At 54.4% G+C, this 23,494-nt stretch overlaps 10 protein-coding genes across 10 annotated transcripts; 4 read left to right on the forward strand and 6 right to left on the reverse strand.

Annotated features, from left to right (window-relative positions):
* Positions 1-418: 418 nt before the first annotated feature.
* Positions 419-2,688, reverse strand: Z517_08386 (uncharacterized protein; the record flags this gene model as incomplete). Its single annotated transcript, XM_013426902.1, has 7 exons — positions 419-1,022; positions 1,125-1,264; positions 1,331-1,429; positions 1,490-1,626; positions 1,721-1,974; positions 2,029-2,313; positions 2,393-2,688. The coding sequence occupies 7 exons, from the start codon at positions 2,686-2,688 to the stop codon at positions 419-421; spliced, it is 1,815 nt and encodes a 604-aa protein (XP_013282356.1).
* Positions 2,689-3,636: 948 nt separating this feature from the next.
* On the reverse strand, positions 3,637-4,697 carry Z517_08387 (uncharacterized protein; the record flags this gene model as incomplete). The annotated part of the gene is made up of 2 exons (XM_013426903.1): positions 3,637-4,261; positions 4,345-4,697. The coding sequence occupies 2 exons, from the start codon at positions 4,695-4,697 to the stop codon at positions 3,637-3,639; spliced, it is 978 nt and encodes a 325-aa protein (XP_013282357.1).
* Positions 4,698-5,310: 613 nt separating this feature from the next.
* Z517_08388 (uncharacterized protein) lies at positions 5,311-6,416 on the forward strand (the record flags this gene model as incomplete). The annotated part of the gene is made up of 3 exons (XM_013426904.1): positions 5,311-5,614; positions 5,677-5,796; positions 5,887-6,416. The coding sequence occupies 3 exons, from the start codon at positions 5,311-5,313 to the stop codon at positions 6,414-6,416; spliced, it is 954 nt and encodes a 317-aa protein (XP_013282358.1).
* A 531-nt stretch (positions 6,417-6,947) lies between these two features.
* Z517_08389 (uncharacterized protein) lies at positions 6,948-9,234 on the reverse strand (the record flags this gene model as incomplete). The annotated part of the gene is made up of 11 exons (XM_013426905.1): positions 6,948-7,328; positions 7,393-7,634; positions 7,759-8,082; positions 8,143-8,274; positions 8,328-8,348; positions 8,410-8,518; positions 8,633-8,784; positions 8,841-8,877; positions 8,927-8,985; positions 9,042-9,080; positions 9,138-9,234. 11 exons carry the CDS (start codon positions 9,232-9,234, stop codon positions 6,948-6,950), a joined length of 1,593 nt encoding a protein of 530 aa, XP_013282359.1.
* Positions 9,235-9,750: 516 nt separating this feature from the next.
* Positions 9,751-10,622, reverse strand: Z517_08390 (uncharacterized protein; the record flags this gene model as incomplete). Its single annotated transcript, XM_013426906.1, has 2 exons — positions 9,751-9,964; positions 10,063-10,622. The coding sequence occupies 2 exons, from the start codon at positions 10,620-10,622 to the stop codon at positions 9,751-9,753; spliced, it is 774 nt and encodes a 257-aa protein (XP_013282360.1).
* A 715-nt stretch (positions 10,623-11,337) lies between these two features.
* Z517_08391 (uncharacterized protein) lies at positions 11,338-13,953 on the forward strand (the record flags this gene model as incomplete). Its single annotated transcript, XM_013426907.1, has 5 exons — positions 11,338-11,718; positions 11,787-12,313; positions 12,380-13,017; positions 13,091-13,442; positions 13,536-13,953. The coding sequence occupies 5 exons, from the start codon at positions 11,338-11,340 to the stop codon at positions 13,951-13,953; spliced, it is 2,316 nt and encodes a 771-aa protein (XP_013282361.1).
* Positions 13,954-14,857: 904 nt separating this feature from the next.
* Positions 14,858-16,210, forward strand: Z517_08392 (uncharacterized protein; the record flags this gene model as incomplete). The annotated part of the gene is made up of 7 exons (XM_013426908.1): positions 14,858-14,942; positions 15,022-15,070; positions 15,138-15,203; positions 15,283-15,437; positions 15,511-15,787; positions 15,869-15,996; positions 16,050-16,210. The coding sequence occupies 7 exons, from the start codon at positions 14,858-14,860 to the stop codon at positions 16,208-16,210; spliced, it is 921 nt and encodes a 306-aa protein (XP_013282362.1).
* Positions 16,211-17,014: 804 nt separating this feature from the next.
* On the forward strand, positions 17,015-18,188 carry Z517_08393 (uncharacterized protein; the record flags this gene model as incomplete). The annotated part of the gene is made up of 3 exons (XM_013426909.1): positions 17,015-17,057; positions 17,130-17,212; positions 17,310-18,188. The coding sequence occupies 3 exons, from the start codon at positions 17,015-17,017 to the stop codon at positions 18,186-18,188; spliced, it is 1,005 nt and encodes a 334-aa protein (XP_013282363.1).
* A 424-nt stretch (positions 18,189-18,612) lies between these two features.
* On the reverse strand, positions 18,613-20,751 carry Z517_08394 (uncharacterized protein; the record flags this gene model as incomplete). The annotated part of the gene is made up of 1 exon (XM_013426910.1): positions 18,613-20,751. The coding sequence occupies one exon, from the start codon at positions 20,749-20,751 to the stop codon at positions 18,613-18,615; it is 2,139 nt and encodes a 712-aa protein (XP_013282364.1).
* A 719-nt stretch (positions 20,752-21,470) lies between these two features.
* On the reverse strand, positions 21,471-23,425 carry Z517_08395 (uncharacterized protein; the record flags this gene model as incomplete). The annotated part of the gene is made up of 10 exons (XM_013426911.1): positions 21,471-21,592; positions 21,701-21,780; positions 21,868-21,967; positions 22,110-22,268; positions 22,370-22,460; positions 22,527-22,588; positions 22,669-22,711; positions 22,763-22,822; positions 22,964-22,992; positions 23,065-23,425. 10 exons carry the CDS (start codon positions 23,423-23,425, stop codon positions 21,471-21,473), a joined length of 1,107 nt encoding a protein of 368 aa, XP_013282365.1.
* Between the last annotated feature and the right edge of the window lie 69 nt (positions 23,426-23,494).

Below are 23,494 nucleotides of genomic sequence, written 5' to 3' on the forward strand. Positions count from 1 at the left end.
CATGGGGTTGGCCAGGATATCCACTTTCTCCAGACGGAACAAGACGTCTCGGTCCCAGAATCAGTCGATAGACAAGGCGTCTGCTATATCGGCATCCGGCATCTGTCAAGGACCAAAGCAAGACCAAGCCTAATGCTTGACTGCCCACGCTAACTGTGGTCAAGGCGGCGGCATTGCTTGTACGTAATGTCTTCTCTATACACAAGATTCGGCTGAGGCGACGCGTTCTGGAGCGAGCCGACACGACTTTTTAATCCTGGAACAGACTGCGTCACCTATATATTCTTCATGCCGATGTTCCGTATAACTCTCAACGCGGAGGCTACTGACAAAAGTTCCTATGCTATCCCATAGAAGCATTAGCACCGTCTATCTAGACGCAGACAGTCGTCGCACTTGGGTCCCTCCACGGCCCTGGCTATGCCGCAGTTCCCTTCTTGACGGCCCAAAACTCGGCTTCCAAATCCAGCTGCTCGTCTTTGCCGTCGATCAACCCCAGGTAGTGGCTGAGGTCCTTCCCGTTGAATTCCCGTGTGCTGAAGCCATTGCCGAGGATCTCCATGGGGTTCGACGGGTTCATGTAGGTAATGTCATAGTCCTCGTATCTCGGCGTCTCCAAGATCTCAATGTAAGTGATTCTGCTGCCGGGGAAGATTGAGACCGGCCCCTCGGTTTTGCCTTGCTTGAACCAACTACTACAGCCCTGGGTCCACGCCGTTCTCTGCAACAAGAGGTCCGCGTGCTCCTTGAATGCCCTGCTGAGGGATTCCTTGGCGGTCAGAGACTTGATCCGGTCAATCTGGATCTTGTTGATACATTGGATGAAATACTTCATCCAGGTCTCAATGAGTGGGAGGATTGATCCATGACCGAGCGGCCCGTACGGTCCTCCCGCCACCCAGAAGTTGGGGATGGCTGGGGCTGCGACTGACAGGTAGCAGAGGAGCTCTTTGCGCCACATGTCTTGGATGTTGACCCCGTTAGCGACGACAGAGAACCGGGGCACGAAAGAGGTATCGAAACTGGAAGTATAGAGCTCGATTAGTACGGGTCTCGTTTCGTATGACCTTTCTGCTTCCACCCTCCCATGGTCAGGGTGTCAACGTGCACAGAGTCACACTCACCCGGTAGCACAGATTATCACATCCACTTCATGTTCGACACCTTCGTGATCGATGAATCCCTTCTCCGTAATGCTACCAATGCTCTTAACGAACACGGTAACATGAGGCTCTCTGAGGGCCTCCAGAAATCCAGGTCCGGGCTAGCAGTTGACACGTATATGTCAGTACAGAACCCGTCAGCCAGCATCTTCATGAGAGACACTCACCGTCGGCCGTCTGCATCCGACCCCGAAGTCCTTGGGGACAATTGCGTCAATCAGTTTGGCATCACCGCCGAGCTTTTGGCACATTTCTTTCCGAGAGAACTGGAAAGCCCACATGTTTAGTTCACTGCACGAACAAGACGGGGGGACAGAAAAAAATACCTCGATCGACGACACGGCCTCGGGTGTGCCCTTGAGAATATACTTGAAGCGCTGGTTGAGCTCGGTCTCAATCAATTTGGAATATCGCAGGAACTTGTCAGGATTCTTCCTGAACTGCTCTTTTTCTTCCTCGGTGTCTGATGAGATCTTGTCAGGAACAGGTTGGCATTCTCACCCGTGACAGGTCAAGCCTCAGGGCTGCCTCGGGCAGATTTTGCACCGTTGACTTACATTCAAAATTTCCTCCATCAGGGCCAGCAAACTTTTGGCCAAAGCCCGCGGTGATCCAAGTAGGGGACCGAACCCAGCAATAAAGCTCCTTGACCTGGCTTGTGATGGCAGCTATGATCTGGATGCCGCTGCTCCCGGCGCCGATAACGGCCACTCGCCTGTTTGTCAGATCGAAATCCTCGGTGTAGTGGGCACTGTGCATCAACGTCCCCTTGAATGAATTGAGACCTTGGATATCAGGCCATTTCCACTTACTAAACTCTGGAATTAGAGTGGACTGACTGCTTCTCGTCACATGGAAAACTCACTTGAGGATACCAGTTCCATTCAACAGCACGTTACAGGTGTCTTCAAAGACTTGTCCATTCGCATCTCTGACGCTGACGTGCCAGAGGCCTTCTTCCTCATTCCACTCGGCTCCAATCACCTCATGATCGAGCTTGATGTACTTGGCCAGGTGATGTTTCTCAACAACATCCTTAAAGTACCTCCAGATCTCCGGGGACGTGGAATAATAGTGTGTCCAGTCGGGATTCGGAGCCCAGGTGAACTGGTAGGTCGCCGAGGGGATATCACATGCACAGCCTGGGTATCTGGCAAAAAGGTCAACACCATAACGGGAAGGGGCCTCAAACTCCCTTGCTGAGACTCGTGGAAGTGTGGGCTGCGTACCTATTTTCCAACCATGTCCCTCCAATATCCGAGTTCTTCTCGTAAAGCTGGATCGTCACATTCTCCGTCATGGTCTCGTGGAACTTTGCAAAACAGATCCCCGAAGCGCCAGCTCCGATGTGTATGACCCGAACAGGCCGCTTCGTGTTGAAGGGCTGCTCTAGGATCCTGTACCCACGCTCGTTCTGAGTAGGCCAGCCGTAAAGCTCGGGACGAAACTTTGAGGTCTCGTTCGTGAGGCCATGGCCTCCGTTTGGCACGGCGCTGCCGCTTAGTGAGCCTATGTCGGGAGCCATGGTGACTGGTCCGGTTGCTTTGTCACTCCAAGAGCGTCGCAGGAAGTCAGTCGATGGAAATCGAAGCGAATTGCCTGGTTGCAAGGTGCGCCAGCAATGCGAAAGGACTAACCTCTATAGGTCTTCTGAGCAAGAATTTGCAACAACACACTAGGCGTCTCAGACTAGGACCAATTCCACTCGCGATTCCAGACACTGGGTCAGAGCGAAGTACCTAAAAAAAGGTTGAAAGAATACATGTATGTATGTTTGTATATCTCACTCCTTGATAAATGGTTCCGGTGGATTTCAAAACGTGCTTGGAGACACACACCACTCTATTCGACTCACTGAACCTTCGAGCAGGTGAGTGTCCATAACACAACCGATGCCGAGCGAGAACACCACACATGTCTCGAGCCCCGGGTCCAGAGCTCTTGACTTGTCGCCGGGCATGTGGCCGAAAGTCGAGGGACGTTGGAATTTTGGAGGGCCGCCCACCGGATTCCCACAACCGCTACCTATTCTATACCATCCCGAGCACCATCCCGAGCATCATTCCGAACGCCATCACAGCAGCAACCTGCCGAGCCGAAGGTCGCTCTTCGAGCCGGCAGTCCTGCCATGCTAACTAACAAGGAATGGGGTGAACTTGCGATAAGGTGCCATTTTGTTATCGATGCATCGCAAACATCTTCATTTCTCACTCTTTCCTGGCTTGGCGCTTCAACTGAGGGACAAGTCATGGGGGTCTGTTACAAGACTTTTCGTCACACTAGAGTAGCAGACAAGATATGTACATAGGTGACTCTAGTGTTCTATAGCTGGAGCCTTGTCCAGTACGAGGCCGAGGCTGTTGCTAAACATGCGTAATTCCCGAGGGCACATCTACTCTACCTTTTCCACCAAAAACCGCTGCCGGGCCATGATAGTGTCCATGTGTTGGATTCCGCTCGACTTCCTGACTCCCTACAGCTTTGAAGCCATGTACTTGGTGTTGGGCTTACTGTACCCGATGTCCGTCTGTGGCCACCACGGCCAGCTGTCCGGCGCGTCCTCCTGCAAGGTCCCCTTGAAACTCGGAGCTCTCTTGTCGAAAAAGCTCTTGACCCCTTCGAGATTGTCCCTGCTCCCGAACAACTGGTGCAGAATGCGCGAGTCGAGGAGATGCGTCTCCTCCGCGCTGCCCGGCCCGCGGTTGAGCATGTCCCGCATCAGTTTCAGCGACACGGTCGACGAATTGTCCGCAATCTCCTGCGCGAGCTCGAGCGCTCGCTGGACCGTCTGCTCCGGCGTCGGGAGGATCTCGGAGAAGAGGCTCTGTAGGAGTGGATGGTCCGCGCGGTAATTCGCACCGGTGGCAGTCAGGTGAAGGGCGCGCGACAGACCGATTAGGCGAGGCAGGAAATAGGACGAGCAGGCGTCGAGGACGATGCCTCGACGGGAGAAGACGAAGCCGATCTTTGCGCTGGCGCACGCGACCCTGATGGTCGCGGGCAGGCACATGGTGATGCCCACGCCGACAGCGCTGCCTTGTATCGCTGCGATGGTTGGTTTGGAGCACTGGTGGATAGCCAGCGCGACTCTCCCACCCCTGCATCCCGGCTGTCGTGTCAGCAAGCGCCTCCTTCTTGCTCGGATCTTGACAGACAAGAGATGTATTATGGCGGTACCTACCGGTCTCGATGATCCACGTCTCGCTCACTCTTCCCCACCGTCTCCGTCGCATCCTTGTTGGTGCTCCCCGGCCATCCGATTTCCAGATCAGCCCCGGCACAATACATCCTTCCCGCGCCCGTCAGGACCACCACCTTGACCCTCGAGTCGACGTTGACCATGCGGAACACACTCTCGAGGCTGTTACGCATCGGTCCCGTAAAGGCATTGTTCTTGTGCGGTCTGTTGAGCGTAACCAGCAAGACTGGAGTCGGGACTGGAGATGATTCCGGGACATGAGACAGTTTGATATCTGGTAGATCGAGAGAGGCATAAGAGGTGGGTAATTCGACCGGCGCTGAAGGAGGATACATGGCGGGACCTAGGACACTGGGTAGACAGTTGAAGCATTACAGATGACTCTTCATGCAGCGTGTGGTGTTTACCATGTAGCACTTATTTGAGACGAGCCCGTAAGCCTCCCTCTCCTCATTCGGCTCCGAAGAAACCCTGCTCGTCCAATCGGGCGTCAGGACTTTCATCGAAGCGTGTAGGGGTTAACCATAGATGGGAACCCCACATCCTCCTCGGCTGGGAAGAGGTCAAAGGAAGGAAAGTCGGGGGACCGTTGGACAGGAGACACTACTCCAATGTCGTGTCGGCCCTCTACCTATCCTGAGGTGGACTGCCACCTTCCAAGACATTTCAATTACTGTTCCCAGATTTATCTGGATGTACGGAGACATATTTACGCAGCACGCAGCAACAACAGTGAAAGGGGCATCCCGAAAAGAAGGCGCGGGAAAAAAAAGAATGGCCAACCTCTTGTTCCTTCTCATTCGTTCGCCATTGAAATCCTTGCTGTTTACTTATACCTTTCTCACACAATGTCTGTTCGCGGTGGCCAGGCGGATCCTGCTGCCGCAGCTTCCGGCATTTCAATCGCTGCGCATCCTCTTCCACCGTGCCTACTTGTCGTCTTGCAGCATGCATTACCCTGAGCTGGTCCATCGCCTGCCGATTTTGGCATCCCCGACGCGGGCGCAGAGGGTGGAGGGAAAGACCTGGATGGGATATGTTATCCCGGGAACGAGCGACCTCGAATCTATTGCCAACGGTGAAAGTCACGGCCAAAGCGAGGCCGCATCCAGGACATGCGTAGTGCTCTTCGCCCACGGTGGCGGTTATGCCCGTGGAGAAGCAAGGATGTATCTGCGCTACATGGAGCGTTGGATCAGGTTCGCCCGGGAGAAAAAGGGGATGGACTTGGTCTTCGTCACCATCGAATACCGTATGTTGCGAGCTGCCATCTCTCTATTGGGACACGGCAGGAAAGCTGAGATATGCAAACAGCGCTGACGACCGAGGCTGCACATCCGGCCCAACTCGAATCAATGCTCGGAGCGTATCGATATCTGCTGGACTTGGGGATATCCCCGTCTAGGATTGTGTTCATGGGTGACTCCGCCGGAGGTGCGTGTGTCTGTTGTCTGCATCTATGTCCTCGCTGGGGTCCGAGAGCTTCCCTTCGTCCCTATAACTCACCAAAGACTGTATATATAGGTGGCCTGATGGTGTTGACTGGTCTGAAACTTCTCGAACTCGGCCTACCTCAGCCCGCGGGCTCGGTGCTCGTGTCGCCGTGGCTGGACCTCGCCCTCGACGCATTCAGGGGCGGGAACGCCTCGGTCGAAACCGACTACGTCGTCACAGGGAACACGATCCTCCCCTTATTCACCGACATGTTTCTCCGAGGCACGGGCCTGAAGGGATCTGACGCCGAGATCAATCCGCTGCGCAGGAAACCCAGCGAGCTCAAGGGTCTCCACCGACAATTGATATTCGTGGGTTCTGCCGAAGTGGTGACCCAGGAGGGGAAACGGTGGGCGGACGTCTGTGAGGCTGCGGATATCGAGCACAAACTCGTGATCGAGCCGGGCCAGTTACATGTCTATGCCATGGGATCATCTTGGATCGATCCGGGTGTACGAAACAAGACGGACGACATCATCGTTGATTGGATATGGGATTGCTGTTTTCGGGGCGTATCAAACTCTGCAAGAACCGTTGGCACTGTCGGCTTGAATGCATAATCCGTGGCCACGGCCTTTGACCACACGACAGGAAGACGGTATCTGGAAGAGTTGTCGAAAGTAGTTGCAAAGGGGGGAACAGAGAATAGGATGCACGATCGAGGAACACATGCTTGTAGAAAGGAGTCTCTGCTACATACGTAGCTAGATCTGAATGAATAAAGGGAATGGCCTTGCATGGGATCGTTACAGGCCGGCACTGGTGGCCTTGTGGCCCCTGCTTCGTTCAGCCTCGTCTGTGTCGGCTCGGCAAGTGCAAGGCTGCGGCTCCCGGCTGATCGGCATCTACCATATCCACAGACTCACTAGGCCAGCAGACGCGGTCTGCAAGGGACAGAAAACGGCCTAGAAACAATAGTAGTGCTCTTTTGACTTGGCTACATTCTCTCCATGTTCTTCTCCCCCCCCCCCAAGAGAATCCTGACCTCTGAGACTTCATGTGGAACCCTCCCCCACTCTTGCAGGTCCACCGCGTCCAGACACTCCCCTGAGGCTAGCAAGCTCGACTACACGCGGAGCTGTGCTCATGTTTCAATTCTTCCCATCTTTTGTGAAGATCATATTCTCGTGGGTCTCAGCCCTCGCCATTCCCTTTTCCTTCTCCACGTCTGCTGCCTCGGCCGCCTCCTCTTCCAACACCGCTTCCTCAAAGCTCAAGTTGATCTCGTCGCCGAAAAGGATACCCATGTCTTCCAGTGTCTTCCCTTTTGTCTCGGGGAGGTAGAAGTATACGAGAAGCCAGTACACGACACTGAGTGCGATCAAGATGATGTAGAACTTGTAGCCGATGTTGGAAAACGCTGTGGGGGCGACCTCGAGGAGGATGACGGTGGCGAGGAACTGACCCATGACGCTAAACGAGATGCCGAAGCTTCGGACCACCATGGGAAAGATCTCAGAGGGAATGATATACTGCGGGGAGGACGAGTTTCAGCGTGAATGCCAAAGCAAAATGTTCAAAGGACCAATCGCTTACCATGGTGGCGTCACAGAATCCCGAGTAAAATAGGACAAAAAGGAAGATGAAGAAGACGCCGAATCCCAGGCCGACCTTGTTAGTAGATCCGGTCTCGACGAAACGGGCTGTCATGGCAGCCTCTCCCGCCAGACAAACAATGAGACCCACGATTCCGATCACTAGACCCATGGAGTCAACAATGACATGCTTCGGGGCAGTATAACAAGGATCACCTACACATATATCTTCGACGGCCAACCCTATCGACGAGAATTGAACAGGACAAATTTCCAAAGATGCAGAGCAGGTTCATCAGACCTATAGCACCCTGGTCAGTCCACTGAATGAAGAGTCACCCCCGGGAGGCAATCTGCTTGTACTTACTGAGCATTAGCAGCGGCATATGGTCCTTGAGACCCAGGGTGGCAAATATGCGAGCACTGTAGTTGCTGATAACCAGCGACCCGGTGCACATGTTCCCGAATTGTACTAGAAAGCCCAATCCCAGGCGTCGCATAAGACTCTTGGTGCGGAAAGTCAATCTGGCTTGGCCCCAAGGGCCTACTACATTATGCCGGCGCTCGAAGTTGATCTGCTCCCGGATCTGCCTGAACTCGGCGTGGGCGTAAGTGTCATGAGTGTCGGATTTGGAGGCGTGGAGGCGGCGAAGCGTGTCCCAAGCTTTGTCGTCCTGACCTTGACTCATCACTTTTAGAGAACAGTCAGCAAGGGGTGCTCAGCAGGGTGAGGTCATCAGAACAAGCGTACGCCACCGTGGAGAGTATGGAAGGGCAAAGGAGCCGAAAAAGAGGATGGCAGTCGGCGCAATCTGGACACCCAGAGGAAATCGCCACTGGAACTGTCCATATTTCGCAAACGAACACCCGTACGTGACGAAACCTGGCTTCGGGTCAGTCGTCTAACCCTGGTCAAAGTGAGTCCAGCCATCTTACAGGACAAACAATACGCCGTGCCTGTCAAACCGTCAGAAGCGGTTCCTCAAGTTGAACCAGATGTCTCGAGGAAAGGACGGACCTATAAGCACTCCGTGCATTCCAACCATGAACCCACGTGAATCTGCAGGTGCAATCTCGGCTTGATATAGTGGAACCAATGTCACCAGCTCTCCTATGGGGTATGTGAGCTGAAATCTATGGTGTTCATGCTGGCACGGCTCTCCTACCGATACCGAAGCCCTAGTGATATAAATCAGGCCGTTGCGCGAGAGAAAGGTACCGGGGTCTACTGAAACACATACCATGATGAAACGGCTCACGACGAACATGGGGATATTGACCGATGCAGTGGATATGATGGCTCCGATGGTCGCGATCAGACTGCCAATCTGCAGGCCTCTTTTACGACCATAGTATTCCGAGGACCATATATTGAATCCGCAGCCGAGTGCACCTGTATCAAAGTCCTCAGTAGAAGATCCCTGGAGAGAGCCCAGGCACCAGAATCACCTCCTGCCGAGTAAACTCCATTGACCGTGCCGATGATCTTGTACTCGGTCAGTAGATGCATGGAGAAGGCGGGTCTGTAGACGTACAGCGTTTGTGTAGCTGCCTTGGATGTCGAGCCCCATATAGTCGTACCATGAGGGCACCCCTAGAGACGGACATCCATGAGTACCAATGCTCTACCCGCGTATCGAGTTCTCTTACCAAGAAGTGCCCCGAACACTGAGGATACATATCCGTAGCCTGGGGTTGATGGTCAACTTTTTGTCATCGTTCACCAATACCCGACAAAAGACTTACTCAAGCTGCCAAAAGCGACAAAGAGGGCTATCAGAGGCACGTAGGCGTTGCGTGGCCGGGGAATCAACCTTGTCTTTGTACTGATGCCGATCGTCATGGTGGCTGCTGTCTGTACGAATTGGACAGATGAAAGCTTGCCGAGAATTCTGGGGAATTTGAACTACAACGGGGATTCTGGGGTAGAAAACGTGTTTCTTTAAATACCAATCCGCCATATCTTTGTATTTCCGAATCATGCGGCCGGTGCTCGGCAGCTAGTTGTTGTGATAGAAGCCGACCAAGGAGAACAAAGTCCGACAAAGTCTGTTTAGGACCCGAGAAGTTCGTTAACAGCCCTTTTTTTTTTGCCTTCAGGGAGACCACGAGTTTAGCTCATGGTGGTGAAACTCAGTTGTTGAGCCGGACTTGGGGTCTGGGCCGGTATAGATCAGAGCCGCGTATACCCCGATCAAGGTTCGAAGGACACCGGCAGAGGTACAACAGATGGGTTGATAATGAAGCCACAATTATGCTCGATACTATGAAAGGCACAAGGTCTCAACAAAAGATACTATTTGTGTAGATGTATATGCACTTCTACGTCCGCAGGATGTGCTCGACTATGGCACTTGCCTCAGCACGCAATGCCTCCGTCAACAGAGTAGACCGCCCCAGTAATAAAGCTGGCATCGTCGCTGAGAAGAAAGGCAATGAGGTTGGCCGGCTCCTCAGGCTGGCCCAACCGCCTGAGAGCCATGCCCTGATATGTCTTGGTGACAGGATGTTCACTGTCGGTACCTCCGGCCTCTTTCAACAGCCTCTCAAACAGTGGAGTCTGAATCGGGCCACTATCGTTGTCGTCGCTCAGGTTAGTATAAAGTCCCGTATACCCCTTTACGATGAAATTGGAGGGAGAAAGAAGAGGCTCGGAAATGCTTCCACTCACGGCGCAATGGCGTTCACTCTGATGCCCTTTGGTCCGACGTCTTTGGCCACCGTCCTGGTCAGGCCTACCACTCCGTGTTTGCTCGTCGAATAAGCCGAGATGCCATTCCTGCCCATGACTCCGGCGAGGCTGGATACATTGACGATCGAGGCACCCGCCTTCATTACTCGCAGCTGGGCCCGGACGCAGTACATGAGCCCCGTCAAGTTTATGGACAGGACGTAATCCCATTCCTCGTCGGTCGTGTCGGTAAGGTCAGCGAAGAGACGAGTCTTGCCGTCTACCGCGGCCAGATTTGCTGCTCCATCCAGACGGCCAAATTTCTGGCTAGTCGATGTGATCCAGTCGTCGACAGCTTTGCTCGAGGCGACATCTACCTTGGTTCCGACGACTTTGGCCCCAGTCCTGCTGATTTCGGACACGACTTGCTTCAGGTCTTCATCCTGGATGTCGGCTAGAGCCAAAGTGGCGCCACGAGAGGCGCAAATCTTGGACAGAGCCTTTCCAATCCCGGAGGCTGCCCCGGTGATTGCAATGACCTTGCCCTGGAGACCTGCCATGTCCGACGAGATAGTTCAAGAGTCTTGCCTTGGGACGTCTCGTGTCGAATAGTTTGCCAAAGCGTTCCTGGACTGTACAAAATATCGAGGAAAGGAGAAGTTCTTAGAGCAATTGCGTTGGTTTTTTGCTGACCTCCCCACAACTCAAGAACTTATATCGCTCTCTACCGTCTGCATACAAGGCCATTGTACAAAATAGCTCAACCGACTGGTTCGGAGAGTCACAACTACAGAGGGCGGAGGGTCTCCCTACGCTGGATCTCCCACGCCTGTGCCCTCCAGCACTGTCTATCATTCTCGAGTACGATTTCCACGAGCCGAAGCTTCGGCGCCGAGTGTCTTTATCGGACACTACGACCACAGAACTTTACTTGGCTCCGGTTCCACTTGGTTCTCAAGAACCTCGTTCTACTGACGCACTTGAGAATGGGAGTGGAGGAGGTCCTTGCCGCCATCGCCCAATCTCCCAGTGAGCCAAGTGACCAGCTGGGCGCCATGATATCGCCATCATCACTAAACCCCCTCGGTTACCTCCCCTCGCGCCCCACGGGGGCTCAGGTGCTGAGTTATTTGGTGCGGGGGTTTTGATTTTCTGGGTTCCGATTGTGAGAGAATTGCGAAGCTCGTGGTAAGTCGTCAAGGTCAAGCTCCCAAGTTGCGACTCTGCTCTGTAGCGACCCCGACTATCTTCAATTTCCCGCACATGTAATCCACCATGGCGACAGAATTTCCGACAGAAGACGCACAGAGAGTAGAGAATGGAGATACACAAGGCTCTGCGACCACGTCCGAGGGCAACAGACCTCGCAAGAAGGGCAGGGCCTGCATTCCGTGCCACGAACGCAAGCTCAAGTGCAACGCCTCGGGACTAGGAAGTCCCTGCACTCGATGTATCACCAGTGGCCGAGCAGATATCTGTATACCTTTCCCAGAGAGACCACGATGGTACGATCAGGCACTTCCTGCAGACCTATACATTTCAGATCTAACACGTGAAAAAACCAGCGTCAAACGAAGAAAGACAGCGAATGCGTCGTACACGAGTGTGCCAGATATTTTGGGTGAAACCCAACTTCCGGGCTCTGATCACATGGGCGTGAGAGCTGATTCAGTGGGATGAACCTGGTTGAGTAGACACATTGCATGTTGCTGACAAAAGTCTAGACGTCGCTGGTCGAAATCAATCCCTTGTTGGATGACCCTCGTAATATATCAAACTTGGATGACAATCCTCCAGCGAACGAGCACAACTCTGGAACAAAAGCCTCTGATGGTGAGTTGTCTGCCCGCACCTCCACTTGCTGGCTCGTCAGTCCCCTGGGCTCCAAAGCGACTGATCATGAAACTGTGGCAAAAGGGACGGACGAGTCTTGCGTAGCAGTCGAGGAGGAAGACGCACACCTGCAAATGTACTTGGAGATGTCCAAGTGGCCGTTCGACGGGGCATCGCCCACGAAATTGTCGCACCCGGAAAGCGGCAGGGAAGTCATCGAGCTGTTGGAAGGCGAAGATTCGATTGCGATATTGGGCGAGGCCCTCGGACGCAAGCAGCGCGGGAGACTCGTGCGCATCGTCCTCAAAGATCCCCATCGCCCGGGGGATCCGTCTCGAAGTCACCCTCAGATGGACGCGGTCGACTACGAATATTTACAACGCAAAGGCGCCTTTAGGATGCCGCCCCGTGAGGCACGGTAAGGCAATTCGTCGCTCGTCTTCTCCGGGACCACTTGTGACGGCGAATGCTAACGGGGAAACAGTGATAAAATGATTCGTTTGTATTTCGAGCGCGTCTATCCCTATACACCCGTACTGGACCGAGAAGAGTTCATACAGGAATACAGAGCGGATCAGTGCTCGCCCTTTGTGCTCTCGGCGATGCTGGCCAATGTGGTTCCCTATATGTCGCTGGAGCTCTTGCTTGAAGCTGGCTTCTCAGACCGCCTGGCTGCGCAAAAGTCATTCTATTCCAAGGCGCAATTGCTCTACGACTTTTGCGCCGAGAGGAGGCCGCTCCGGCTCCTCCAGGGTTCCCTGATCCTGAGCTCCTTGAGTCCGTCCTTCTCGCCAGACCGGGACTTTCGCTACTGGCTGACAAACTCGGTGCGGCTGGCGATCCAGATGGGATTTCACCGGGAACACGTCTTCAAGAATTTGGGCCCGGGCACGGCGAAGCTGTTTCGTCGAATCTGGTGGGCGCTGTACAACCGAGACGTCCTCTTGAATGTGTCGGGCCACTATACCGTCAGGAGGATTCGCGACTGCGACTTTGACACAAAGAGTCTCACCGAAGACGACTGGGAACCACCGACGGCGGAGCCCCGGGACGATCTGATCCCCCCGATTCCTCGTATACAAAAGCTCTATTTCCTCGAGGCGTGCAAATTGTCAATCATATGTATGTATTGTTGCCTCGTCGTCACTTTGACAATCCCCTCCCTGACTCTCATGACTAAGTTGTACGGGGCTAGGCGGACAATTTATCCAGACATTCCGCACAGCAGGAGTGACGCCGTCAGAAGAGGACTGTCTGAGGGTGGGAAATGCGCTCACAAGCTGGCGGTGTGCACTGCCAGTCGAGTTTCACCTGCAGGGCGTTGGCCAATGGACGGCTCAAAACATATGGATCCTATTGATCATTGCGTTGAGCTATCGACTGGAATGCATTCTTTGCCGTGCTCTTCGGCAGCGGTATCAATCGTTCAACGACCACGAGAAGGCCCAAGAAGCCGCGCAGAAGCAGGAGAATGCCTTGTTCGAGGTGGACACGGTCATTGAACGGGTTCTCCAGAACGGAATCGCGCACCTGTTTCCCCTGTCGCTGTATGTCCCTGCATGACCCCCTGTGTGTACCCTCGTAACTTTTCCCCCAAATCCCGAGCGTGCCCACTAACGAGTGTGACTCTGGGTTTCCAGAACGACCTGTGTCTCTGCGGTGCTGGCATTGCACATTGAAAGCGCCCTCCAGCCAAACATCTCCCCCGGCCAGAAGTTTGTGACCCGGGCTCGGATCCACACGGGACTGACATACATGCGGGAGACGTGCGAGTACTGGGGTGCGCTGAAGTGGACGCTGCGCATGTTGGAAGTCATCGTCGAGCAAACCGGGCTGTCTGCGACCCCGACCGCGAAACCCGTCGCCGATGCCGACGGTTCCAACACGACCGATCCTCCCCGAAGTCCACAGTTCCCCATCTCGTTCAGCGAGGTGGACGACACGCTGAACCTGGGCGTGGATGACCTGTGGGGTCCGCTGATGCGCCGGGACGATGACTGGGTCCAGGATTTCCTGGGCTCGAACCTCCTGAGGCCGGACACGGATTTCGACCTGTGACCAGCCGCTCCAGGTCGTCGAGTCGAGGAGGCATTTTCTTATTCCCGACGTATATTTCACCTGTATCGCGGACTCGGTGTTCGATGGGCAGAGGAAGACTTGCGTTACGCCTGTACTGCGACATGGTCCTGGTGCTTTCTTGTACTTGTAGATAGATTAGCTTAAGCCGTATACTCAGGTCTATGGGGTTGGACATTTGCAGCCGACGGCATCAATGGACGCTTGCTTCCAGAGTCCATATCTACGTGCAAACAGCTCCGCAGCATTCTGGAGATTAGTCCAGCGAATCCTCAACTCCCAGTAGACGTTAGTCGGGTAATTATAACTCGCAGTCTGGCTTGTCATGCATGAGCCTTAGAGGGACAGAGCAGATTCTCGACGGAAGGCACCGTAACCGCACCGTACCGTGTCGTGTCTATGTCCGATCCCCGGACCTTGCCTCGGGAGTTTGTCTGGGGTCTGGGGTCATGCGAGCTCCAAGCCATTGGTACAAAATCATCGGCCCAGATGGTCGTCGTTCGGCTGAACTCAGTTGCTCGATCGGCTCGACTCGGCCACAGGCAGCACCAGATCCCATGTACCTCGTACAGAGAGTGCTACGACTGATGGGTTCGGGTTGTCCATGTATGGATGGATGTTGTCGTTTAGCTTTTTGCCTTTTACTGATACTACTGCTTTTTCTCCCTGCAACGCCGCGCCCCGCGCCAGGTCAGACATTGTGTCCGAATATTTCCTCCCATCTACCTGCTCGTAGTGTTTATATCCGTATGCCCAAGAGCTCGAGGTCGAGATCAGATCAAGTTATATAGATTCCCAGTCATATTACTGCGGTACCGCGCCCTATTTGATAACTTGTTCTCTGTATCTCTCCATCCACGTTCGAGGACACCCAAGCCTCAGAACAATGGCATATGCAAAAGGAGTGGTAGACTGTACCCGAGAGCCCGATACGTCGCGGCTCAAGGGGAAGAGCGTCGTCATCACAGGAGGTGAGTTGAACACACCTATAGAAGCTATGGTACTATAGTCAACAATGTTCTAACGCAGTCCCGTGCCATGTGTGATTAGGTGCGAATGGAATGGGTTTGGAAGCTGTCAAGCTGTTTGCTCAGGCTGAGTTGGTTTTCCCTCCCCTTTCTCTCCTGGTTCTGCTCGCTGGCTTGGTCTTCACTAACACACAACAGCGCCTTTGTGACATTCTGCGACGTGAATGAGGCCGAGGGCAAAAAGGTAGAGGCGCAACTTGGACTGTGAGTTTGACGACCGACGTTTCCCCCCCAAGCAGATCACTGGATAACATATATGTGCGGCGCCGCTGACTCGGGGTAGAACCAACGTCAACTTCGTCAAGGCCGATGTGACCAAGTGGGAAGACCAGGTGCAAGTGTTCAACGCCGCCAAAGCAAAGTCGCCGCACAACAGCGTCGATGTCGTCATTGCCAATGCGGGAATCAGCGGCGCAGATATTCTTCACAAGGTGGACGGTATGGTTATCCCCTTTCCTATCTCTGTCGGTGATTTAAGCTGTCGCTCACAACGAGTCAACCACCTCAATAGACAGCGATGAAGCGGTCAAGCCAGAACTGAGTATCGTCAACATCGATCTCATCGGCGTCATGTACACGCTGAAGCTGGCGCGCCATTACTTTGCCCGGCAGCCCGACACTGAGGAGAGAGATCGATGCTTTATGATCACGGCCAGCCTGGCCGGGTTTATGGACTTGCCTGAGTCGCCACAGTACACGGCGGCGAAATGGGGATGCCGTGGTCTGATGCGTTGCCTTCGTCGGACCAGTGTTCTGGACAAGACGAGATACAACAATATCTGTCCGTGGTATGTTTTGTCTCTCTTTTGATGAGAAACCAGGAGGGGGCAAGGGTTTAATGTATTGCGTATTAACCACCCGACAACAAGGTTCATATCGTCCGCCATCCGCCCTCCCCAAGTCGAAGCCTACTACTTGAGCAAAGGTATCTCATTCTGTCAAGGCTCCGACGCCGCCCGGGCCATGGTATACGTCGCCAGCGATAAATCCATCAATGGTTAGCTACGCCTCCTAATCTCTTGAGGAAAACTCAATAACTAATGTTTCCAGGCCGATCTTTGGCCATTCTCCCGCGAGAAATCGCCGCCGCAGGGTTCAGGGACGTGGACCTGGATGACTACGAGTACGGGGATTTGCTAGATACGTTTCAGAACCAGTTGATTGCCATCAATCGGAATTTGAACGATGCGGCGGCAGCCACTGCAAGATAGAAAAAAGGTATATATCTCGCGGGATCAGGGATGAATTGTCCATCACAATAGAAATTCCGGGAATGGGAAGGGCCACTCAACTGAAGGGGCCATATATTCATATGCATATGCTTGTACAAGGCAACATTTAAGACTATTTCCCTCCCCCCTCGTTTTGTTGCCTGGTTTCCTCCCATCACACGGTCAGACATTGATCGGGTATCGAGACACCACCCCCATACAACTAAGTATATGCTGCCAGCTGGTAGCTAGTAGGTAGTAGCTAGCACTGGCTAGGTTAGTCCCGATACATCCTGAGAAGGAAGCTGTCCGGCTCGCAGATCGGCTCTTTGTCAACCAACCTACGGCCCTTCCTGTCCACCCACTCACTCACCGGCAACATCCCTCTCATTTGACTAAGTGGATATCCTCTGAACTTTCTGGACCGAGCACTTGCGGCCGCGCTCCTGAATCATGACACACGCCGATAGGCCATCTGTGCCTGCCCTCCGGCTCACGGCCTCTGCTCGAAAGTGGGTATCAGGGATACCAGGGTGATCTATCTATCTATCTGTACCTCGCTGGTCAGATACAGCTACAGTGACAGTGCTCGTGCTAGTTCCTTGTAGGAGCTTGCCATTTATCTACCTTCCTAGTGATCTACGTATATCTGCCTTTTATATCCTTTAGCCCTTGCTTGGTCTTGTCCTGTGTGCGACTCTGTGCCGCTTGGGATATATAGATACTATACGATACACGATATTTCGCCCAGGTTCAACAGAATCGGTGATCCTGTGCGGACTTAGCTTGCCAGTGCCAACAAACATGCCGTTCGAAACAGAACTTACACGTCGGCTGGGGATTCGAGGTATTTTACCATTTACTATACCTTTCAGAAACGATTCATTTAAACTTGCACACTGCTAACTCGGACCCCCAGTCCCTGTCGTCCAGGGTGGAATGCAATGGGTCGGCTACGCAGAGCTGGCCTCTGCCGTGTCCAACGCCGGCGGCCTAGGGATTGTAGGTAAAACGGCACGATGTCGGATTTGCCATTGACAAACTGTTGTGAAGAGAGGAACCAAAAAAAAAAAAAAAAAACTGACCCTTTCCTCACCAGCTTACCGCCCTGACGCAACCGACGCCTGAAGATCTGAGGAGCGAGATCCGGAAGTGCAGGACCATGACCGACAAGCCGTTCGGCGTCAACATCACCCTCCTGCCCACGCTGAACGCCCCGCCGTACCTGGAATACGCGCAGGTGGCCATTGACGAGGGCGTGCGTATCATTGAGACGGCAGGAAACTCTCCAGGCCCGGTGATCGCCCGACTCAAAGACGCAGGCTGCACCGTCCTGCACAAATGCACCACCATCAGACACGCCGCGTCGGCCGTCAAGCTCGGGGTGGATTTCCTGAGCATCGACGGGTTCGAGTGCGCGGGACACGTGGGCGAGTCGGACATCACCAACCTGATCCTCCTGTCCCGCGCGAGACAGTCTCTCGGTATCCCGTTCATCGCCTCGGGCGGCTTCGCAGACGGGTACGGCCTCGCGGCAGCCCTCAGCCTCGGCGCCGAGGGCATCAACATGGGCACGCGGTTCATGTGCACGATCGAAGCCCCCATCCACCAGCACATCAAACAGGCCATCGTCGACGCGCAGGAGACCGACACCCAGCTCGTCCTCCGCCGCTGGCGGAATACCTCGCGCCTGTTCAAGAACAAGGTGACGGCCGAAGCGACGCGGATCGAGCGCGAAAGCACGACGGGCAACTTCGACGAGGTCGCGCCGTACGTCTCCGGCAAGCGCGGCCGGCAGGTCTTTCTCAACGGCGACAAGGACTTTGGCGTCTGGACCGCCGGCCAGGTCATCGGCCTGATCCACGACATTCCCTCGTGTAAAGACCTGATCGATCGGATTGAGCGGGAAGCCGTCGACGTGTTGGACAGGAGCCGGAGGTTGTACAAGCCACATGCCAAACAGCGGGGGAGATTGTAGAGGGCGCTCGGGGTATAGACCTATCTCCATGCTACCGATACTATCTCTGGTTCAGGGACGGAGTTCTGTCTTCGGGCCTCGTTAGAAATCCACAGATGATCCATTCGACCGCTCTTGAAACCATATATGCGTCAAGCTCTGCCTCTCCCAAATCTCCATGCTGATGTACATGATCCGAAATGATGGGTATCAATATAGCGCATTGGTACTAACACCTTTATATTCCGGCATAATCAACAAATCAAGTCATCAAGTCGACCGGAGAAAAGGAGGAAATACAGCGGGCAGGAGTAGTAAAATGAAACCTTGGGGTAAAACCAAGTATGATCACATTTGCCTTGTGATGGGATATCATGGGATATCTCTATTTTTTGTGGAGGACTATATTCTATATTTTTCACTCTCGCAGTCTAGGTGCTGTAGCTCACAACCTCGCTCTCGTCTCTCCGACCGTCCGCTCGTCTGCCTCCCCCAGAGCGAGATGGCGGATCCGTCTCCTCGCCGCCTCGGGACCCTCGCCCTTGATGATCTCGTCGGTCGTCCAGTCGGGGTTGAACGTCGTGCGGTTGAGCGGGTTGACCACGTGCGCGCGCCGGAACAGGTCGTTGTACACGTCCCCGTCGTACCGGCCCAGCGAGCTGGCGAGCAGGTAGTCAGGGATAGACCAGGCGTCGACGAGCCGGACGGCGTGGGGCCGGACCTGCACCATGAGCGCCTCGATGCGGCGCGTCGTGTGTCGGAGCTGGGAGACCTGGGCGGCGTTGGAGGTCAGGAATTCCAGCGCCGAGGCGTCGAGCGTGAACAGCGCAAAGAGTCGGAATAGCACGCCGAGGAGCGATGCCGTGTCTCGGTCTAGTGCACCGTCCGGGCTGGAGCTGGTGCTGGACGCCGCAGTCACCGCGTTGTAAAAGTTCGAAACGAGCAGGCTTTCCGAGTGCGCCTTGCTGGCTCTGTGGAGGGAGATCATCAGGCTGGTCCACGGCCGGCATTCGACCACGCGGGCTTGATAGAGCTGATAAGACAGGTACGCGGCGCGATGTTGGAACGCCTTGACCAAGTCCTCATCGCACTCGAAAATGTCAAATGTAACGGGGACCACGTCCCGGGCACGGAGGAACTCTTTAAACTGGACATCTATTGGCTCCTGCGCCGGAGTACCCGGGTACTTGATGGCTTCGGACATTCGTTTGATCAGGTAAGTCGCCGTCTGTTGCGTGATCATCCAATTGTCCCCCTCAACGGTCGGTTTGGACAGGTACTCATTGTTCAGGGCGACCATGCCGCTGTCGCCCCCGAACCCGTGCCCGCCCATCGCTCGTCTGCAGGTTTCGATCCCGTCGGCCACGAGGGTCGTGCACAGCGACTTCAAGCCCGAGGAGCTTGCGTGCATCTCGCCTAGCCGCGAAAAATCGCCTTTTTGTTCAATCGACGCCCGAGTCTGCCAGTAGAGACTCTCCATCGCGGCCCCAGTGTAGTGAAGGGCAAAGACTGTGGCAAGCAGGGGTAGAATCCTGATCTGCACCGTGGGGTAGTTCAACACGGCCTGCTCAGGTGCGTCGCCTTTCGCATCTCGATCCGGAAACTGGTGTCTGATCGAGAGGTAGCGCACGGCGACGGTGCACGCCCTCGCCAGCACCAGTCGGGCGTGCATGACGATCTGCGCGCGGACATACGTCAACGAGCCGTACACCATCGCCGGCTTCTCTGACGCGGTATTCGGGATCCCAAGCTCGGCGTTGAACCTCGCGTACCTCGACAAAAGCGCCGACGAGGGCACCCTTAGGTGGTCGAAGAGCATGTAGCCATTGTCCATGGCGGCGTATCCGTACTTGGGCCCAATATCGCCAATGGTGATCTTCGGCAAGGGTTCGAAAGTCTTCATATCGCGCACCTGCACGATAAACTGGTGCGGCCCGTACGACTTGTAGAGGTTGGTCTTCGGGTCCGGCGCATGGAGCTGTGCCACCACCACGGCGTGGTTCGCGGTCCTGCCTAGACTTCCACACCACCACTTGCTGGCGGTCAGTGTAGGACTGTGTATTTCGAACTCTCTCGTCCGAGGGTCCCATGTGGCGACGCACTCCAGCCCCTTGACGTTACTGCCGTGTCCGAGTTCGGTCTGGCAGTAGGCGCCGATGATTTCCCAGTTGTCGACTTTTGGAAGCCAATGCTCCTTTTGCGCGTCGCTGCCTTGTTCGCGAATCGATGTTTTGAACAGGAGAAGCTGCAAGGCATAAGGACCCATCTCGTCGATGAGATAGCTCGCCATGTTGTAGTCTTGTTCGTCCCAGCCATGTTTGGTCGCGAGCCGTGTAACCGTTTTGGCTCGAGCGAGGCCGAGTTGGTATCTTTCCGGATGGCCCAGGTTGAGTTGGTTCTGCTTCGAAAAGACTGGCTCTCGCGCCAAAACTCGCAAGATTCTCTTCTGCCGCTCGAGGAACTCGTCCGTGAGCAAGTGTCTCGCAAGCTGCTCGGTGTCGATGCTGGACCGAGCGCGCTCATCCGCCAGGATCTGAGTGCATTGGGGGTCTGCTGGCTTCAGCCGCTGCGTAAAGTCGGCCATGACTACCAGAATCCTCGACGGCGATTTGGAAACAAGCAAGACAAACAGCCTTGTACCACATCATCTTCGTAGGCTCTAGGAATGTCTACTGACTTTGTGTTCCTCGAGATTCATGCAAGTGAGGCTCCATTGTCGGTAACCAGAAACCATGTCGTCCGAGCCGATCGCAGCTAGGCCGATCCTAGCCGTACATGGCCTTAGGCTTTAGGAATGAAAGCTGCGGTCGGCGGCTATAGCTGTTCTGTGATGGCGAGCGACCACTGGCCGGCGGTTGGAGGAACCGGCCGCGGTGAGAAATCTTAGCCGAATACATGTACGTCCCTGAGAAGACAAGACGCCGATCCTGACCACACGCCGAATTGCAGGCCCTGCCGAGAGAGCCTAGATCCTAACTCAATCAGGAGACTCCTCGATTCTTTGGTACATTTCACAACATCATGGAAGCGAGTTGTCGTAACATTCGAACGTTGACCGATGGCGTCGTCCAGAAGTACCGGGTACGCAAAACATGGTCCTGTATACGGTAATATCTGAGATGAGTAAGACGCATAGACGAGAATGGACATCAACAAAAAAGACAAGACCAGAACCCAATCAGCAGGGGATGTGGCCTTCATTGGACTTCTATAGGTATGTTTGTATATGGCGCGCTATTGATCAAAGAAAGAGAGTCTAGCAGGACTCGAGTTTCCCCTGACTTCAAGCCACTCGCCCATCTATTAGTGACCATTTTGGCCGTTCTGACCATTCTGACCGCTGTGGCCGTTTTGGCCGTGACCATTTGCTTGCTTGGCCCTGAGCTGCCGCTCGCGACGGCTTTCGCTTGCGGGATCGAAAAAGGCTATAGGTAGTGTGTCCCAGTCCACTCCCCTACCCTCTAGGGGAGAGGGAAGAGGACGAAATTGTCAGCGTGGAGGAACTAGGGACTAGGGGAAAAGTCCAAACTTACGCTTCTCGCCAAACACCGTCGTCCGGATGCCTCTCCTGGGACTATCGTACGTCCCTGGAATGACGCGGTGCGCGGTGCATCTGCCGTTCATAGCAAAAGGCGATCGCAGGTCAGTCGTCGGATCTGTGAGTTCATGAAGGGGCGAGGCTTGGTTCTGAATTGCATACCTGTTGTCCCACATAGCCACGCTGCCCACGGCCCATTTCCAGCGCACATAGTGGTCGTCGGCGGAATGCAGGTGGTATTCGAAGAACTCGAGCAGTTTGTCTGTTTTGAGTGGTGAAGGTCACGCCGTATGGTTAGCGATAGAGTAGACTTGAAACAACCAAACAGCCCGTGCACAAGACGAGAGGGAACAAACCAGGGTAGAAGGACGTTGCAGAAGACCACAGGGAGAGACCATTCATACCTGACTCCTTCTTATTGAGTTCCGCGAAGCCCGTCACAAAGCCGGGATTGATGTTCAGCGCTTTAAGCCCAGTGACTGGGTGGGTGCGGACGGCCGGATGGTGAGTATCGATGGGCGGACGGTTTGGGCCGACGCCCCAGAGGTCAAGGATTGTGTCGTCTGCAGAAATGTCACGGTCAGTTGTTAAGTCAATTCGACCAACTTATTCTTGAGCCCTTTCCGCATTCCCCACCAGAATGCAAACGGGACAGGAAACTGACATTGAAGCCGCGACGTGTGGACGGCGTGCAGTCCTTCGACAAACTTTTGCAAGGCTTTACTCAAGGCGTCGTATGTGCCGTACTGCGAGATCTGTGCTCTCGGTATTAGTATTCGCTCTCCTGGACGGTATATCACAGATAAGGCGTTTTGACATACCCATGCAGTGTCGCCTCCAACTTCAGGGTGCTCTTCCATCCGCAAAAGAGAGTATGAGGGAGCTGCGACAACAAGCATCAGCTCTAGCCCAGATGCTCTACCGGGTGAACTTCAACCAGCAACAAGGGAATGAATGACGCACGGTTGATCTCAAAAGACGTGTCGGCATGCCAGTCTCCCTGAGGCTGTGGACCGTCAGTTCAATCCAATACGCGAAGCAGGGCGGTGTTGCGCACCCAGGGAGTATATTTCAATATCTCACGGTGGTCCTCCTGACTCCCTTTGATCACCACATGCTAGAATCTCTTAGCTGACGACAGCCTTTGTCGACCTGCGTGAAGGGAGCTAGCTACCTTTTGAGTCTGGTTGAATCTCGATCAGCAACCCTTCTTGCGAAAGTGGTGTCTTCAAATCAGCCACAACAAGATTGGACATACCTTCTGAGCCGGATGTCGATCGAGAGTTCCTATCAACCGCGCTCCCTCAGTCCCCACGAACACTTCAGAGAATTGAACCGGGAATCACTGGAAGAGTTTACCATAATGCTCAAAAAGCTTGTACTGTCCCTCGGTCGTGAGGTCCTGGTCGCGGAAAAACACCACGCCCCTCTCCGTGACGAGCAGGGCGAGTTCGTCGAGCTGTTTCTCGTCCAACTGCGAGAGCTGGACGTTTTCCAGCAGCGTGCCGATAGATTCAGTCAGGTCCACGCGCTTCGCCACCGCGAAGAGGGCTTTCTTCTCGGGATCGGCAAACAGCGCGCGGTCCTTTTCCGGTTTGATCTCTTCGCGTAGAGGCTCTGGCGGAACCCAGTCTTTGATCTTTGCGTTGAACCCTGGGTGCAAGGTGACGGGGAAGCCCGAGTCAGGGGAAACGAATTTGCGGGCTTCGAGGTGTGCCATTGCAGCGGAGGGCGATATCTAAATGGTGCTATCTATACAGAGGGACGAGAGGTTCAAAAGTATCTTTCA

Source organism: Fonsecaea pedrosoi (genome assembly GCF_000835455.1).
Source record: "Fonsecaea pedrosoi CBS 271.37 unplaced genomic scaffold supercont1.5, whole genome shotgun sequence".
Taxonomy (NCBI): domain Eukaryota; kingdom Fungi; phylum Ascomycota; class Eurotiomycetes; order Chaetothyriales; family Herpotrichiellaceae; genus Fonsecaea; species Fonsecaea pedrosoi.